Source organism: Schistocerca cancellata, chromosome 1 (genome assembly GCF_023864275.1).
Source record: "Schistocerca cancellata isolate TAMUIC-IGC-003103 chromosome 1, iqSchCanc2.1, whole genome shotgun sequence".
NCBI lineage: Eukaryota > Metazoa > Arthropoda > Insecta > Orthoptera > Acrididae > Schistocerca > Schistocerca cancellata.
The window spans coordinates 519,093,376-519,111,835 of NC_064626.1; the positions used below are offsets into that span (position 1 = coordinate 519,093,376).

Here is an 18,460-nt window from a genome sequence, read left to right on the forward strand (position 1 = left end):
TTCATTCAATGTTGCTAATACAGGAGATGAGCAATTAACCTCCCCTCCCCCCCCCCCCCTCCACCTTCCTCCTCCCCACAGATATATAGCTATACTTGACAGATGTGTCTCTCTCCAGGACAACTGTCATACTCTAGACAGTGTTGGCATTGCACATGATGTTGGCTGGTAAAACTGGTATAGCAGTATCACCTTACAAATTTCTAGTAGTGGTGTTTACTCCCAAACAAGTGCAACATCCTGCTCCACGAATGAAGTTGGGATACTGCACAATGTCAGTAACTGAGAGTGCATCATTCCTGGGACTAATCTACAACTCTCGACTGATGTGGTATGCCCATATCATCTGCATTCAAAGCTGTAACAAGTGACAAACCATCCTCTTTGTGTCAGTGGGTCACCCTTCCTATCAAATGCTCATGCATTCTCAAACTAGACTAAACACAGTGTCATTGTCTTAGAGTCGGCATTGGAATGATGGCTTCAGCACTGACCAATATTCTTCACTTCATATTTGCCATGAATTCTTTTCAGATAAATTAATGTTGCAGAGAATCCAAACTCTGAAGACCAAGACCTTCATCAAAATGACCACATGTATGTTCTCGCAAAGGACACGCTGTGTTGCAGGTACTTACCTATTCCTGCTTCAGTGCATGTGGCCATATGCCTGAACTTAAAATGAGGGCAAGGAATGCTTAGAACGAAATGTGATGATACAGGGCTGTCAGTTTAGTTTGGCATGGAAAACTGCATTAGCAACTATATGTCAAGACTGTAGCCAGCAGTGCTTGGCACAACAGGCAGATCGAAAAGGCCCAGTGAGGGAATCTATTGTGGCCTCTTGCTCTGTCCCACCAACTACTCTCCCACTGCTGGGGCATGCTGGGCCCAGGCACCTGCTAACATACAAATAATGGGACATCTGCTGTGGTGCAACACCACACCAGATGATGATGACTATGAAACTCATCAAAAAGTCGGAGGTTTTAAATGCTGCCAAGTGGCTGGTGACTTGAGGATGAATTCTTGTAAGATTGCCTTGATTAATTTCGGCATATTCTGTACCACTCCTTACAGTATGGATTCTTATATTGTTTTATTTTTATAATAAATGAACTGCTGTAACCACAGTCTGAAGAAAAGGTTCAAATTGAATAAGTAAGTCAAGTGAAACCACCACTAAAAATGGAATGAGAATATCGACAGACAAAACAAATTCGATAGCATTTCAAGGTTTGGAACTGTAAGAGCCAAAATTGTTACAGATGGACAAATAACTGGACAAGAAGAGACTTTAAATATCTAGGGTGCAGTTTTAATTTTCAAAGTTAATTGATGTAGCACTGTAGAATTGGTCACCTTCAAACATTTTTGTGGAACCATACAATGTAAATTAAAACATAATGTGCAGACATAAACATTAATTAAATTCTATGAAGTAATAGCCTTGCCTTTGCTGCTGTGTGATAGTGAATGTTGGACTCTTAATATCAAATCAGTTATGACAAATTGAATCATCAAAGATGAAATTCCTCCACTTTGTAGTAGGATTTTCATCACTGTACCATAAAAGAAACACCAACATTAGAAAAGAACTAAATGTAGACCCCATTACAAATATAACTGAAAAATAAGACTGAACTGGAAAGACTGTATCCAAATGGATTGCAAAAGCTGCACTACTTTACACGGCATCACGAAAGAGAGATGTTGGACACCCCTTTAAAGAGATGGTGTGAACAATTCCCAGGTGGAATGATTATGGTAAGCATTCTATATAACTTTAAAATTACTGTGGATCACAAACTTCAGAGTTAATAAAAATTTTAAACGTCTCTTGTACACCGTTGGTCTTACCGTGGGCTGCATGCCAACTGCTTGACTCCCCAAGCATCAAGCAACTCCCAAAACTGTTTAAACATTGAGGTCTTTCAGCTGATCAGGCCTGCTGTGCAGAATGATCGGCTTAAGACTCAAATCCAGAGAATCTCATTGGGAATCCATTTTTCCCCACTAACAGAGGGTAAAGCAACCAATCAGCTTCCAGTTGCTGAAGAAAGGAAACAACTCCCTGCAGGGTGAGGAAACATCCCTGGTAGAAACTCCAATAAATGCTGGCTTTTGATTCAGTGATGGATAAGATCGTGTATGAAGGCAACGTCCATGAGGCCACACTCAAATAAATATGAAATTGCTGTCCAGTTAAAACATGAATTAGATAAGTGTTCCTCGAAACACTCACCTCCTTCAGCCTCAGATATGATACATTACAATTATAACACTTTTTGTACTTCACAATGCCTGTTGTGACTTAAAATTTTAATAAAACACTCGGGAAATCATAAATTGCTTATATGTGAACTGTTTTGTATACTGTTTCATTCCTCACATTGAGTTGCTTTCCCACAACATAATTAGATGAACTAAAGCATTGTTGCAGTGTATTCAAGGTATTTCTCAGGAGAAAAGCCTTCAACTGTGGTTTATCACAAACAGCCTTCAACATTTGAGGAAGCCAATTAAAAAAGGAATATTGCAAATTGCTGCACACTTCTTTGACCAGTAAGGAAGGTTGTGCTCGTGACATAAAAATCATTTCAGTCTCGTGTGTTCACTGAATGGGTACTGTTGTTCCTTAGAAACAAATTCACATTGTCAGCTAAAAATTAAATGAGTGATTAACTGTAATGTGATGTCAGTGTAAGAATCCCAACTCTGTAAATAGCAGCACACATGAGCTTTACAAATCAAAATGATTATCATCCAGATGGCTGGCTTTGGACTATAAATATTATTCAGGCTTGAACTGAGGTGTCCTAATATATTGTCCTGTAAAGTATCAAGGAATCGATTTGGGCAAAATCTTTAACTTTCACTCTGCCACTAGGGGCAGACGTAAGCAATTTCTTAATTGTAAATATAGCTGCATTCAGCTTCAGCAGAAGGACATTATAACAGTTCTTCAGAGAGGTTATATTCTACCCTCAGTTTCATTAATCTGGTCATGTCTGTTACAATAATGATACTGCAACTGTAAGAAAGTTGAAAGTGACCATGGACAGAATTGTGTGTCAGAAAATGATTTAACTGTGTTTTGTAGCTATAAAAAATCAGCCTATTTCAAGAAATGCTTGTTACTGACCACATTTTTCTTTATTATTCTATCCATGACCAGAATCTGCAACAGTTACATTAACATGCAAATTAAACATCTTTATAGCTATCTCCTACAGTTAAGGGCAAGCCATTTATTTATATTTGACGGAAAAAGATAGAAGCTGCCCTAGTATGGAACACAGCGGAACACTTAGTGTTGCAGCACCCCTGTCAGATGCTTGTTAATTTCTTTTTATGTTTAAGTGTAAAGCACTCTTTTGATCCATACCAATCAGATAATGCTTTACCCCTGATTTCATAATGTTGTAATTCACTTAAAAATATGTTGTGTATATTTAACAATACCCACTGTTGCAGAAGATGCCCAACAGCTGTAATGTTTTCATAAAAGCTTTCCACTATGTTGTGTAGTAAGGAATATATTGCCTGGTCAATAAAGAATTGTGCCTGTAACGGTGTTGAGAATTTGTCTCTAAGTTAGTTCAAAGAAATAGTTAAACAATATTGTATACATTGTCTCTTAAAAATCTCTGAAAACGTAAATAATACTGGTGTAAATATGTAGTTTTCAGCATCATTTATTGTGGTGTCTCATGCAGAAACATTATACTATCCAACAAAATATTACTTTTTATCTGTAACTGGCATGAAAACACCTATTTTTTATGTTTTTGGATGTGCTGATAGCAAAAGTGTTAATGAAAATTCATAATTATCTCTGGTTTTGAAGTTATGATAATTTTTCAGTATTGCTCATATAACTTATGCATGTAATTACCTTGGTGTTACCCCTCAGAGGAAGGTCACTGAAGGTGCAACTGCTTTGCCTGGCATTTTCAGTTTCCTGCTGGTGATTGCCTGATTAGCATCCAGCAGTAATCGACTAACATTTATGTACTCAACTTTCCCTGGTAAATAATTTCAATGTCCAAAATTTTCTGGTGGGGACTTTCTCTGTTCTCGTTGGTTACAGCACCACAGTTGTCAAGAAAGAAGTCCAAGTGGGAATCTACGAACTGTAACTTTAAGGAGATGTTGCACCCTAGTCTATTGTAGAAGTGCAGAAGATTTGCCACAAGGTCCTTATAGTTTCCTGCCCTCTTGTTTCCTAGAGAGTTTGTTGACCCTTGAATAAAGGTATTTCAAACGAACTTTTCATCACCTGTAAGGATGGTGTTGAATGCTCATCTTTGTACACTTTGTGTATCTGAGGACCCACGGAAATGCCCTCACTCTTTTTTGTTTTATTTCACACATTTTGAACTGTAAAGGGCGATCAGTGATAATACGTTGGAGAAGACAAACTTCTTTGCCGTGATCACTAATAATAACCTTTATTCATGATAATCGGTTTTGGTAATCAGTGTTACCATCTTCAGATCTTGTTGGAAATTGCATATTTCTTAAAATAGCCTTAAAAGTGGCCTTTCTTATGAACTGGCAGGTACATGGAAGACTAGATGTTGGATGCATCAGCAAGCCAAAATTGAAACAACTATTTACACAGTTATTTACCACATCTATCTTATGTCACTCACAACAAAGCATATCATTGCAGTCAGGGTGCCCGTTTTATTGGCCCCTCACTAAGATGTGGAAATTACTTGTACAAACAGAGAAATACTTCCCCAGTTTTGACCATAGCCTAAATGAAGTTTTTCATTAGGCTCTGTTTTATATGAAGAAATGAAGAACAGGGAGAATTGCATTCTTGGATCTGACAAGTGCTTTGTGCGAATCATTGTGAGATCCTGATTCAAGTGGTTGACTCATAGCCAAACTTACTTTTTATAATGAAGTGCTTTGGCATAGAGATTCCAGAGGCACAGGAAGCAACAGAATTTGGTGTACCTGTGCTGTAGCCCAAGTAAAATGCCTATAACTTTCTGATCCCAGCAAATCTGCCATTTAAACTTTTCAAAGTTCAATCAAAATAATTGTTTCTTTCATTTAAGGTGCCTACCCAATTGGAATCAATGGCAACATGTTGCCATTATGCAGTAGCACACAGTTGAGACTTACTTTGGAGGAGTCAATGAGTAACCTCCTCTGATCACTTTTATAGTCAGTGCCCTTAGCTGCTGTTATTCCCTGTATATTACTACAAAATACCAAGTTCTTTTCACTTTTGAAAAATGGAATGAATGGCGTATGGCAGTTATGGAACCAACCACTTTTACCGTCTCATCAAAGCAATTACTCTGTTGTAGTCTTCAGGCCAACAGTTCAGCTTTACTTTTTGGCATTTCCATGTCTCTCACTGGGGCATTAAATTCACTCTGTGTTATTTTGTGAATCTTTGTACACTTATTGTTACACACAATATCAGGATCTTTTCAAGAACTAGGTTTTGAAAATGATGGTGGAGCACTAGTTTTGCTACTGCCCTCATCACTATCACAGTCAGGTTGGACAGGATCAAGCAGTCCATCTCTTTGAGACACTGGTCACTCTTCTTCTGGAAAATACACTGCGTTAAGGGAATTGTCATACAAAAGTAAAAATCATTCACATGGCGTGATAGTTTTGCCAGAGTGTGACAGTTTTGCCAAATCAAGGGTATAGCACAGCCTATGGAAGATCTTTTATGATTCCACCGTGAATGAAGACTTGAGATGCAGGATATCCTGGTCCCCAATTTCACAGCCAGAGTATAATTTGTAGGCCTTCCTAATATATAGCATTATTGACCTTCATTGCGATTTCAGTGTAGTCTGTCCACAAATGTGGCAAAAATTGTCTGTACTGTTTGCACACTTGTAAGGCATACCGAGTCACAGGAATTAGTGTCACAATATGCAGTAACTACATTTAGTAAGACACACTTAGAGCACACAAGCAGAACAAGCTTGTGACAGTCTGAAAGTATGCTTAAATGAAATGTTCTTTGCTCCTCCTTTCTCACCCCCTTTCCCTTGCCTCTTGCTACGAATCTGGGCTAAAAAGAGACAGAATACACACAGTTATTGTTGCCTGAACCTTCATCACTCTGTTGGGATTTCGAAGCCTATATGGGTAGGGATTGGCAATGAAGGCTAATAAAATATAATTATATGCACCTGCACCTACCTTTAACTTGCAAAACGAGAGCTAATTCGAGTTTTTCATTGTTGATTCCATTATCAGCGTGGTCAGTATCATTAACAAACATTTATTTCGCCCCAGTTACACTTTCACTGTTGGCTAGTGTTATATCTGAATATTTAAAAATACCTAGTTGAAAATAAAATGCCATAAATTGTTGTTTAGAAATATTCAGTTAGTAAACTCTTACAGAGGACATTTCATAAATAATACACAGATTGTTATTGCTGTAGATTGTCTGATGCAACAACAATGAAAATTATGTCTGATATAGTTGAGAGCTTGAGGAAGAAGCATGTGTTTTTGTTTTTTCACTGTGTACTGTGACACAAAATTGGCAAGCAGTTGAAATAGACCCTGCAGGAGTCTCAGGTACTGTGACTGTTGAAGACCAGAGATCATACACTGAGACTGGAGCTTTATGTTTCAAAACACAACAGAAACCCAGAGTGCATTAAGTGAAGTTTGTGGGGATTTTACAGGGGACTGAGTAAAGTTTCACGCTGGGTTAATCGTTTTTGTGGTTGTCATGTGAGTATAGGCAATAATCCAAGACCAAGAAACCCAAAAACGTCATCAAATGAAGTAAGTGTGAGACTTGTGGCAGATGCTCTTGAAGAAGATTGCAGTGCGACTTGTGAGGAACTGTCTGAAGCCATGAGAATTCTCCCAACATCAGTATTCCATATTCAGACAAATGATTTGAAGAAGAGAAAAATTTCTGTGAGGTGGGTCCCACACTGTTTGACAGTTGAAGGGAAGAAGAAATGTCTGAACATTGCAACCTTGCTCAAACAACAATTCGACTGTGAAGGTCAAGGATTCTTGTGTTGAATTGTCGCTATTGATGAAACATGGATTAGAGACTCTGAACTGGAGTTGAAATCACAGCCCAGTGAATGGAGTGATTCAGATTCATCATGTCCAAAAAAATATTGACACACTCAATCAAAGCTCAAGAAAATGATGATTTTTGCTTATGATCACCAAGGAATCATCATGACAGATAGAGGCTCGTGTGGAGCAAGTATCACAACAGTGTATTATCTTAACTTCGTGCAAAACTTGTGCAAAACGCAACTTCAGTTACTCAAGGCTTGGCCACTCATTCTCCATCACAATGCTTGCCAACGTATCAGCAATGCTGTAACCAAAAAACTGCATAGATACATATGGGAAGTGTCGCATCCTCCCTCCAGGTTGTACATGGGTCCACCAGACTTCGACTTGTTCTTGAAGTTGAAAAACCCCTGCGTGGGCATCATTATCTTTCTCTAGAAGAGTTTTCTACCATCATTATCTGAGTCATTCGACAGAGGAACAGAAGTTATGTCTTGGATAGAATAAAAGAGCTTCTGAGACTTGGGATTCTGTCATGGAGAAGCAGGGAGACCACTCTGAAGGACTGTAAAGAGATGCCTCATAATGTAACCTGCAGCTGTCATCTGTATTAAGAGAACACATATGAACTTGGGTTCTCTATAGTGTCTGTATCCCTACCACTAAAGCAACATTCAGTCTCTGTATCCCTACCACTAAAGCAAAATTCAGTGCGTGTATCCCTACCACTAAAGCAATGTTCATCCCGTTATTATTTTGATCGAACGCAGTGAATAGTACCAATTCAAGTGACACCCATTACATTCACTAAGATGACTGGTAAATTCCTTCATTGTATCCTCAAATATTCTGCAGATTCTAACTTGTCATATTCTTATTTAATATTCTTTCCATGTAGTTACACTTCCTAATGCACTTAACATTGAGATGCTCACTTGAAAGTATAAAATTTGAGATTTTTGAAGGGTCTCCATGCTGTTGTGTGCAATTTCGATGTTTCCCATGATGTTCAGTTAATAAATTAATGGAAAACCTGGTAATACAAGAAACTGAATTAATAAAGACAGCTATTCATCATAAGTGGAAGATTAGGCATATAGACAATAAATTGAACACTTGAGCCCAGATTTCTAACTCGTATTCTTCATCATGATGCGGGTATGTGCGCACACAGACCAAGACACCCACACAAGAACACACACACACACACACACAAAGGCCCGCAGAGCTACATATCCATAACTGTGCTGGGGTGGGGCAATGCACATACACACATGTGTATGCTGTGGAGGACAACACAAGTATGTTAAACTGAGCTGCAGTCTTCATCTTTCTGATTACATGGCTGTCCCCTTTTCACCATTTTTACTATTGATGAGCTGTTGTCTGTACGTCACTCATTTAACTGATCATTGTATTGTGTTAGATTTTGGCAAGATCAATTGCATAATACCACACTGTCTTTTTTGATGAGTAGGTAGTGATTTGTGAGTGTCACATGAATCAGAATTTGTTCTTTTTACTAAGAATTGTGACATGTAAAATTGGGTTTAATAATTCTGTTATGTTTTGTCCATAATGCTTAATGAACACAGTTTATAAGTGTGTACTATTCTGTGTTTCATTCAGATAAGCAACCAGTCCAGAACATAATAAATCTCATTAATTAGATAATTTCCTCCATGATCATACTTAAAACAAGTATGAAGAAGAGATACATACTTACTGGCCGGACATTTCCTTAGTGTATTTGTATTGGTTTTAAGACGTACAGGCAACTTTGGATAGAAACCTGAATAAAATTGTAAGAGTTTCTTTTTTTAGAAAAGATATTTTAAATTTGTTACAGGATAATTACTCAACCCAGATTATCGTGGTGGCCGCAGATTGACTTAGTATATAGTAAGTCCGCTGAACTTCGTTCCATGTTCACTGACACTCTAAACAAGGTCACCCAAGGATACATATCACACACACCTCTTCGGATGATTACGGTATGTTGTAAGGCCAATTAGTGTTAGTCTTGATATTTTCCATGGCCTATATACTGTGTAAATTGTGTTGTTTTGTGACTGACCTAATTTTCAATAACTTGTGGCTGCTTTAAGCTCCAAAACTTCAATAACATGCAGATGTCTTAAGCCATATATATTCAATGGAATACGTCCTCTTGCTTTTTAGGCTGTTTGTATATTGTTACAGAAAAAATCATGCATTTCATTTTAAAACCTTCTTTCTAGTTAAGAAAAGTAAAACTAGTTTTCATTTGTCAAAGTAAACAGAATATCAGATAAAAATCTTTAAAACATGTTCACTATAGCATTCAAGTGTTTTATAGCTACTAAAAATCAGCCTACTTCAAGAAATGCTTGTTGCTGACCATATTTTCCTTTATTATTCTGTCCATGACATGAATCTGTAACACTTACATTAACATGCAAATAAAACAGCTTTATAGCCATCTCCTACAGTTAAGGACAAGCCACTTATTTATATTTGACGGAAAAAGAGAGAAGCTGCCCTAGTATGGAACCCAGCAGAACACTTAGTGTCGCAGCACCCCTGTCAGATGCTTGTTAATTTCTTTTTATGTTTAAGTGTAAAGCACTCTTTTGATCCATACCAATCAGATAATGCTTTACCCCTGATTTCATAATGTTGCAATTCACTTTAAAAAAAATGTTGTGTATATTTAACAATACCCACTGTTGCAGAAGATGCCCAATGGCTGTAATGTTTTCATAAAAGCTTTCCACTATGTTGTGTGGTAAGGAATATATTGCCTGGTCAATAAAGAATCATGCCTGTAATGGTGTTGAGAATATGTCTGTAAGTTAGTTCAAAGAAATAGTTAAACAATATATTATACGTTGTCTTTTAGAAATTTTTGAAAATGAAAGTAATACTGATGTAAATATGTATTTTTCAGCATGATTTATTGTGGGTTTCTCGTGCAGAAACATTATACTATCCAACAAAATATTACTTTTTATCTGTAACTGGCATCAAAACACCTATTTTTTATGTTTTTGGATGTGCTGGTATAGTGCGCGTCATATATCTTGGCGGCCGAGTTTAGGTTCGTTCTGCGCATCTGACGTCAAAAAACACAGTCAGCCAATGAACAGAGAACGACGTTGCCAGATCTCGACTGCAGTGCAGAGCACGGACGAGTGTCATCAGTTTTAGAAACGTTCAGTCATAAATAAAGTAATAGAACAAAAGCAATGTCTTGATAGCAGATTTTCATTTATAGAAAGTTTGGAAAAAGCATTCTTTATACCAACTGCTTCATATTCCATTAATTAATTAAACCAAACAAGCAATAAGACTCCTAATTCAAGCGATAGCAAGGAAAGGTGTTTGTTTCAATCTCACTAACTGCTTTTTCGCAATAAAGAACAGCGGTAATTGTTTATTTCCTATTGTACTTCGACGAAACGTGAGTAATTCATAGTCATACCAACAGTGTTTATAAGTAATTGCGTGATTGTTAGAGTCCTTATGGAGGTACACTGTTGAATGAGCTGCGGTAGCGGAATGGCTAAGGTGTTGGGCTGCCAACCGGAAAGTCATGAGTTCAAACCTTGTGCGGTGCTTAATATTTTCTTTATTTTAAAACAATATTGGAGTGCCTTACTTCACGAATTTTATTCGTTTTAATGAAATTTCTAGTGCTTTGCCTCTTCATCAACTTTTTCGCTGCTGCAGACACGTGCTCCAAGCATTCCGCGCTGTGCGCGATTTTGTCATCACTGCACTTCTCGCCTGTGCAGACACATGGTGTTCCCACTGCTTTGACACACTTATCATTCGATTTCACAAAAACTATTTGGCCAAAAAATTTGACTTTTACACGCCTTCTTGACTGATACCTTCCCCCCATAAATGACATAATTTTGTTTTGATGTGCAGCATTAAATGTAGTAAACCATTGCACGAAATTTTGAAGAGTTTGCAGAGGTAAAAGTCCATAGCGTATACTTTCCGTATGGTCGATTTTAGTTGCCACAATGTTGAGAATGAAATGTGGACAAGATACCTAAATTTCATATAATATTTACTGTATAACAATATCTCATTTAATTTAAGTACCACATAGGTGTCGTATGTAATATTGAGAAATATTCCGTCTTTCGCGACTGTAATAAAAGTTTTATTTACCCAGGGCGCGTTTGGCTTTATTTTAAAGCACTTCCATCGGTGAAAGCTATGGCACATACACAATGGTATTCATGTTCTATTTCTTGTTTTTGTTCCACAGTCGCAGTTTTACCAATGGTATTGAAATATATCCCTCTTCTGCAACTGTAATAAGCGACTTATTTAGACCAGACGCGTTTCTCTCTTTTGAAGCATCATAAGAGGACTGTATTTTGTGTCCTCCATTGCCAAGTCACCTTTCGTAGTTTTGTGCTGCGGTAGCACAATATTCAACGTTTGTGTTGGCTCATCAGTGTTTTAGCAAATAAATGCTGTTTGTGTGTGCCACACACAAAATTATATTTGACATAGCTCTGAGCACTTCACTGACAGACGGTATATTCAAGTCCTAATGTTTTTGTAAGTCCACCGTTTTGTTTAATGTATTTTGTCTACTTCCTTTTGATTGATTGAAGTGCTTTAAAATAAAGCCAAACGTGCCCAGTGTAAGTAAAACTTTCGTTACAGTCGCGAAAGGTGGAATATTTCTCAATATTACATACGACACTTATGTGGTACTTAAATTAAATGAAATATATAGGTATCTTGTCCACATTTCATTCTCAACATTGTGGCAACTAAAATCGACCATCTGGAAAGTATACTCTATGGACTTAACCTCTGCAAACTCTTCAAAATTTCGTGCAATGGTTTACTGTATTTAATGCTGCATAATAACTGCGTTGAACATCGAAACAAAATTAAGTCATTTATGGGGGGAAGGTATCAGTCATGAAGATAGGTAAAAATCTAATTTTTGAGCCAAATAGTTTTTATGGAATCGAATGATAAAGAGTGTCAAAGCAGTCGGAACACAATGTGTCTGCACAGGCGAGCAGTGCAGTGACAAAATCGCCCACAGCGCGGAATGCAGGGAGCACGTCTTTGTAGCAGCGAAAGGGTTACTGCGGCCGTGGTGGCTTTACTTCATGAACTGTGCGCTCCCCCCTAAACGTAAGCTTGCGAACTATGCTATACTATGGCGCTGCTTCTCTTGGCGCGTGCGTCGTGTGCAACTGGCAACGCAGCAATCTCCCGCGTCTAGGCGGGCATGCGCGAGCCGCCAAGATAAAAGAATTGAACTATAGCAAAAGTGTTAATGAAAATTCACAATTATCTCTGGTTTTGGAGTTATGATAATTTGTCAGTATTGCTCATATAACTTATGCATGCAATTACTTTGGTGTTACCCCTCAGAGGAAGGTCACTGAAGGTGCAACTGCTTTGCCTGGCATTTTCAGTTTTCTGCTGGTGGTTGCCTGATTAGCATCCAGCAGTAATCGACTAACATTGATGCACCCAACTTTCCCTGGTATATCATTTCTATGTCCAAAATTTTCTGGTGGGGGCTTTCTCTGTTCTCGTTGGTTACAGTACCACAGTTGTCAAGAAAGAAGTCCAAGTGGGAATCTACGAACTGTAACTTTGAGAAGATGTTGCACCCTAGTCTATTGTAGAAGTGCAGAAGATTTGCCACAAGGTTCTTATAGTTTCCTGCCCTCTTGTTTCCTAGAGAGTTTGTTGACACTTGAATAAAGGAATTTGAAACTAACTTTTCATCACCTGTAAGGGTGGAATTGAAATGCTCATCTCTGTACAATTTGTGTATCTGAGGACCCACGGAAATGCCCTCTCTTTTCTTTTCTTTGATTTCTCACATTTTGAACTGTAAGGGACGATCAGTGATAATACATTGGAGAAGACAAACATCTTTGCCGTGATCACTAATAATTACCTTTATTTGCGATAATCAGTTTTGGTAATCAGTGTTACCATCTTCAGATCTTGTTGGACATTGCATTTTTCTTAAAATTAAACAATAATTTGTCGCTGTTTTAAGCACCAAAACTTCGATAACATGCAGAATGTATTAAGCCATATATATTCAATGGAATATGTTCTCTTGCTTTTCATGCTGTTTGTGTGTTGTTACAGAAAAATCGTGCATTTCATTTTAAAATCTTATTTTTAGTTAAAAAAGTAAAATAAGTTTTCATATGTCAGAGCAAACAGAATATCAGATAAAAATCTTTAAAATATGTTCACTATAGCATTCAAGTAATTTCCGTTATCTTGCCACTTTTTCTACTAGAATTCATAGTACAAGTTAATTAAGCATTATAAATTGACCTTGCACTTATGAGTACAGAAAACATACAGCCACTGAGGAAGACAGTCATTTTAAAAGATCCAGAAGAAGCTCCTTTCTGTGACAGGATTAGCTGTGCATAGTGTGAGAAAAATGCTCTCAATTTATTATGGAAAGCATCTGACAGATTTGTTGTTACATAGGTAATGAAATTTTATGGTATTTTGCAATTACTAGAAGAAACATTAGATACATTATGGTACTATTGTATGCATTGTAGTGATGTGCATCAAAATCTGAGGTAACTTTGAAAATGTGTCTGAATTCATCTTTCAAACTTCAAAGGTGACATTGAAAATCTTCTAAATACCTATAATTTGCAGCTGAATTAAAGACACAATTTTTCTCATAATATTTAGACAGGTTACCTAGCTGTTTTCCACAGAGGTTTGTACATTAATATTGGTTGCTCATTGTCTGGTCTCATATCAGATTGTGAAATGGGCAGACTGCACTGCGTCATATGACAGTACTTGCTCACTTCCAGCTCTGACAATAATCTGTTTCCTGTATCAGATTTATGTTTTTTCCTGTAAGCTACAAGTAAATTGAGTGTGGCTTCCAAAAATATTAATAAAGAATTAATAAACCATGAACCATGGACCTTGCCGTTGGTGGGGAGGCTTGTGTGCCTCAGCGATACAGATAGCCGTACCATAGGTGCAACCACAACAGAGGGGTATCTATTGAGAAGCCAGACAAACATGTGGTTCCTGAAGAGGGGCAGCAGCCTTTTCAATAGTTGCAGGGGCAACAATCTGGATGATTGACTGATCTGGCCTTGTAACACTAACCAAAACGGCCTTGCTGTGCTGGTACTGCGAACGGCTGAAAGCAGGAGGAAACTACAGCCGTAATTTTTCCCGAGGGCATGCAGCTTTACTGTATGGTTAAATGATGATGGCGTCCTCTTGGGTAAAATATTCCGGAGGTAAAATAGTCCTCCATTCGAATCTCCGGGCGGGGACTACTCAGGAGGACGTCATTATCACGAGAAAGAAAACTGGCGTTCTACGGGTCGGAGCGTGGAATGTCAGATCCCTTAATCGGGCAGGTAGGTTAGAAAATTTAAAAATTAAAAAAGGGAAATGGATAGGTTAAAGTTAGATATAGTGGGAATTAGTGAAGTTCAGTGGCAGGAGGAACAAGACTTTTGGTCAGGTGAATATAGGATTATAAATACAAAATCAGATAGGGGTAATGCAGGAGTAGGTTTAATAATGAATAAAAAAATAGGAGTGCAGGTAAGCTACTACAAACAGCATAGTGAACGCATTATTGTGGCCAAGATAGACACGAAGCCCACACATACTACAGTAGTACAAGTTTATATGCCAACTAGTTCTGCAGATGACGAAGAAATTGATGAAATGTATGATGAGATAAAAGAAATTATTCAGATAGTGAAGGGAGACGAAAATTTAGTAGTCATGGGTGACTAGAATTCGATAGTAGGAAAAGGAAGAGAAGGAATGGCTTGGGGGTAAGAAATGAAAGAGGAAGCTGCCTGGTAGAATTCTGGACAGAGCATAACTTAATCACAGCTAACACTTGGTTCAAGAATCATGAAAAAAGGTCGTATACATGGAAGAAGCCTGGAGATACTAGAATGTATCAGATAGAATATATAATGGTAAGACAGAGATTTAGGAACCAAGTTTTAAATTGTAAGACATATCCAGGGACAGATGTGGACTCTGACCACAATCTGTTGGTTGTGAACTGTAGATTAAAACTGAAGAAACTACAAAAAGGTGGGAATTTAAGGAGATGGGACCTGGATAAACTGACAGAACCAGAGGTTGTAGAGAGTTTCCGGGAGAGCATTAGGGAGCGATTGACAGGAATGGGGGAAAGAAATACAGTGGAAGAAGAATGGGTAGTTTTGAGGGATGAAGTAGGGAAGGCAGCAGAGGATCAAATAGGTAAAAAGACGAGGACTAGTAGAAATCCTTGGGTAACAGAAGAAATATTGAATTTAATTGATGAAAGGAGAAAATATGAAAATACAGTAAATGAAGCAGGCAAAAAGGAATACAAACGTCTCAAAAATGAGATCGACATGAAGTGCAAAATGGCTAAGCAGAGATGGCTAGAGGACAAATGTAAGGAAGTAGAGGCTTATCTCGCTAGTGGTGAGATAGATAATGGCTACAGGAAAATTAAAGAGACCTTTGAAGAAATGAGAACCACTTGTATGAATATCAAGAGCTCAGATGGAAACCCAGTTCTAAGCAAAGAAGGAAAAGCAGAAAGGTGGAAGGAGTATATATAGGGTCTATACAATGGCAATGTACTTGAGGACAATATTATGGAAATGGAAGAGGATGTAGATCAGGATGAAATGGGAGATACGATACTGCGTGAAGAGTTTGACAGAGCACTGAAAGACCTGAGTCGAAACAAGGCCCCCGGAGTAGACAACATTCCATTGGAACTACTGACGGCCTTGGGAGAGCCAGTCCTGACAAAACTCAACCATCTGGTGAGCAAGATGTATGAAACAGGCGAAATACCCTCAGACTTCAAGAAGAATATAATAATTCCAATCCCAAAGAAAGCAGGTGTTGACAGATGTGAAAATTACCGAACTGTGTGTTTAATAAGTCACAGCTGCAAAATACTAACGCGAATTCTTTACGTACGAATGGAAAAACTGTAGAAGCTGACCTCGGGGGAAGATTAGTTTGGATTCCGTAGAAATATTGGGACACGTGAGGCAATACTGAGCCTACGACTTATCGTAGAAAATAGATTAAGGAAAGGCAGTCCTACGTTTCTTAGCATTTGTAGACTTAGAGTAAGCTTTTGACAATGTTGACTGGTATACTCTCTTTCAAATTCTGAAGGTGGCAAGGGTAAAATACAGGGAGTGAAAGGCTATTTACAATTTGTACAGAAACCTGATGGAAGCTATAAGAGTTGATGGGCATGAAAGGGAAGCAGCCATTGGGAAGGGAGTAAGGGAAAGTTGTAGCCTCTCCCCGATGTTATTCACTCTGTATATTCGGCAAGCAGTAAAGGAAACAGTAGGAAAAATTCTGGTAGGTATTAAAATCCATGGAGAACAAATAAAAACTTTGAGGTTTGCCAATGACATTGTAATTCTGTCAGAGACAGCAAAGGACTTGGAAGAGCAGTTGAAAGGAATGGATAGTATCTTGAAAGAAGGATATAAGATGAACATCAACAAAAGCAAAAGAGGATAATGGAATGTAGTCGAATTAAGTCGGGTGATGCTGAGGGAATTAGATTAGGAAATGAGACACTTAAAGTAGTAAAGAAGTTTTGCTATTTGGGGAGCAAAATAACTGATGATGGTCGAAGTAGAGAGGATATAAAATGTAGACTGGCAATGGCAAGGAAGGCGTTTCTGAAGAAGAGAAATTTGTTAATATCGAGTATAGATTTAAGTGTCAGGAAGTCGTTTCTGAAAGTATTTGTATGGAGTGTAGCCACGTATGGAAGTGAAACATGGATGATAAATAGTTTGGACGAGAAGAGAATAGAAGCTTTTGAAATGTGGTGCTACAGAAGAATGCTGAAGATTAGGTGGGTAGATCACATAACTAATGAGCAGGTGGTGTTTTGTTGTGGTCTTCAGTCCTGAGACTGGTTTGATGGAGCTCTCCATGCTACTCTATCCTGTGCAAGCTTCTTCATCTCCCAGTACCTACTGCAGCCTACATCCTTCTGAATCTGCTTAGTGTATTCATCTCTTGGTCTCCCTCTACGATTTTTACCCTCCACGCTGCCCTCCAATAGTAATTTTGTGATCCCTCGATGTCTCAGAACATGTCCTACCAACCGATCCCTTCTTCTAGTCAAGTTGTGCCACAAAATCCTCTTCTTCCCAATTCTATTCAATACTTCCTCATTAGTTATGTGATCTACCCATCTAATCTTCAGCATTCTTCTGTAGCACCACATCTCAAAAGCTTCTATTCTCTTCCTGTCCAAACTATTTATCCTCCATGTTTCACTTCCATACATGGCTACACTCCATACAAATACTTTTGGAAACGACTTCCTAACACTTAAATCTATACTCGATATTAACAAATTTCTCTTCTTCAGAAACGCTTTCCTTGCCATTGCCAGTCTACATTTTATATCCTCTCTACTTTGACCATCATCAGTTATTTTGCTCCCCAAATAGCAAAACTCCTTTACTACTTTAAGTGTCTCATTTCCTGATCTAATTCCCTCAACATCACCGACTTAATTCAACCACATTCCATTTTCCTCGTTTTGCTGTTGTTGATGTTCATCTTATACCCTCCTTTCAAGACACTGTCCATTCCGTTCAACTGCTCTTCCAAGTCCTTTGCTGTCTCTGACAGAATTACAATGTCATTGGCGAACCTCAAAGTTTTTATTTCTTCTCCATGGATTTTAATACCTACTCCGAACTTTTCTTTTGTTTTTATTGCTTGCTCAATATACAGATTGAATAACATCGGGGATAGGCTACAACCCTGTCTCACTCCCTTCCCAACCATTGCTTACCCTTTCATACCCCTCGACTCTATAACTGCCATCTGGTTTCTGTACAAATTGTAAATAGCCTCTCGCTCCATGTATTTTATTACTGTCACCTTTATAATTTGAAAGAGAGTATTCCAATCAACATTGTCAAAAGCTTTCTCTGAGTCTACAAATGCTAGAAACGTAGGTTTGCCTTTCCTAAATCTATTTTCTAAGATAAGTCGTAGGCTCAGTATTGCCTCACGTGTTCCAACATTTCTACGGAATCCAAACTGATCTTCCCCAAGGTCGGCTTCTATCAGTTTTTCCATTCGTCTGTAAAGAATTCGCGTTAGTATTTTGCAGCTGTGACTTACTAAACTGATAGTTCGGTAATTTTCACATCTCTCAACACCTGCTTTCTTTGGGATTGGAATTATTATATTCTTCTTGAAGTCTGAGGGTGTTTCGCCAGTCTCATACATCTTGCTCACCAGATGGTAGAGTTTTGTCAGGACTAGCTCTCCCAAGGCTGTCAGTAGTTCTAATGGAATGTTGTCTACTCCGGGGGCCTTGTTTCGACTCAGGTCTTTCAGT

The 18,460-nt window shown here is 38.2% G+C and overlaps 1 protein-coding gene across 2 annotated transcripts in view; it reads left to right on the forward strand.

The window, feature by feature from the left end:
• LOC126178807 (neurofibromin) overlaps nucleotides 1-18,460 on the forward strand; it is a 474,179-nt gene that overhangs the window by 89,253 nt on the left and 366,466 nt on the right. For both annotated transcript variants that reach the window (XM_049924560.1, XM_049924561.1), the window contains exon 10: nucleotides 8,894-9,038. In XM_049924560.1, coding sequence (XP_049780517.1) covers nucleotides 8,894-9,038 — 145 coding nt within the window. The remainder of the gene's footprint in view (nucleotides 1-8,893; nucleotides 9,039-18,460) is intronic.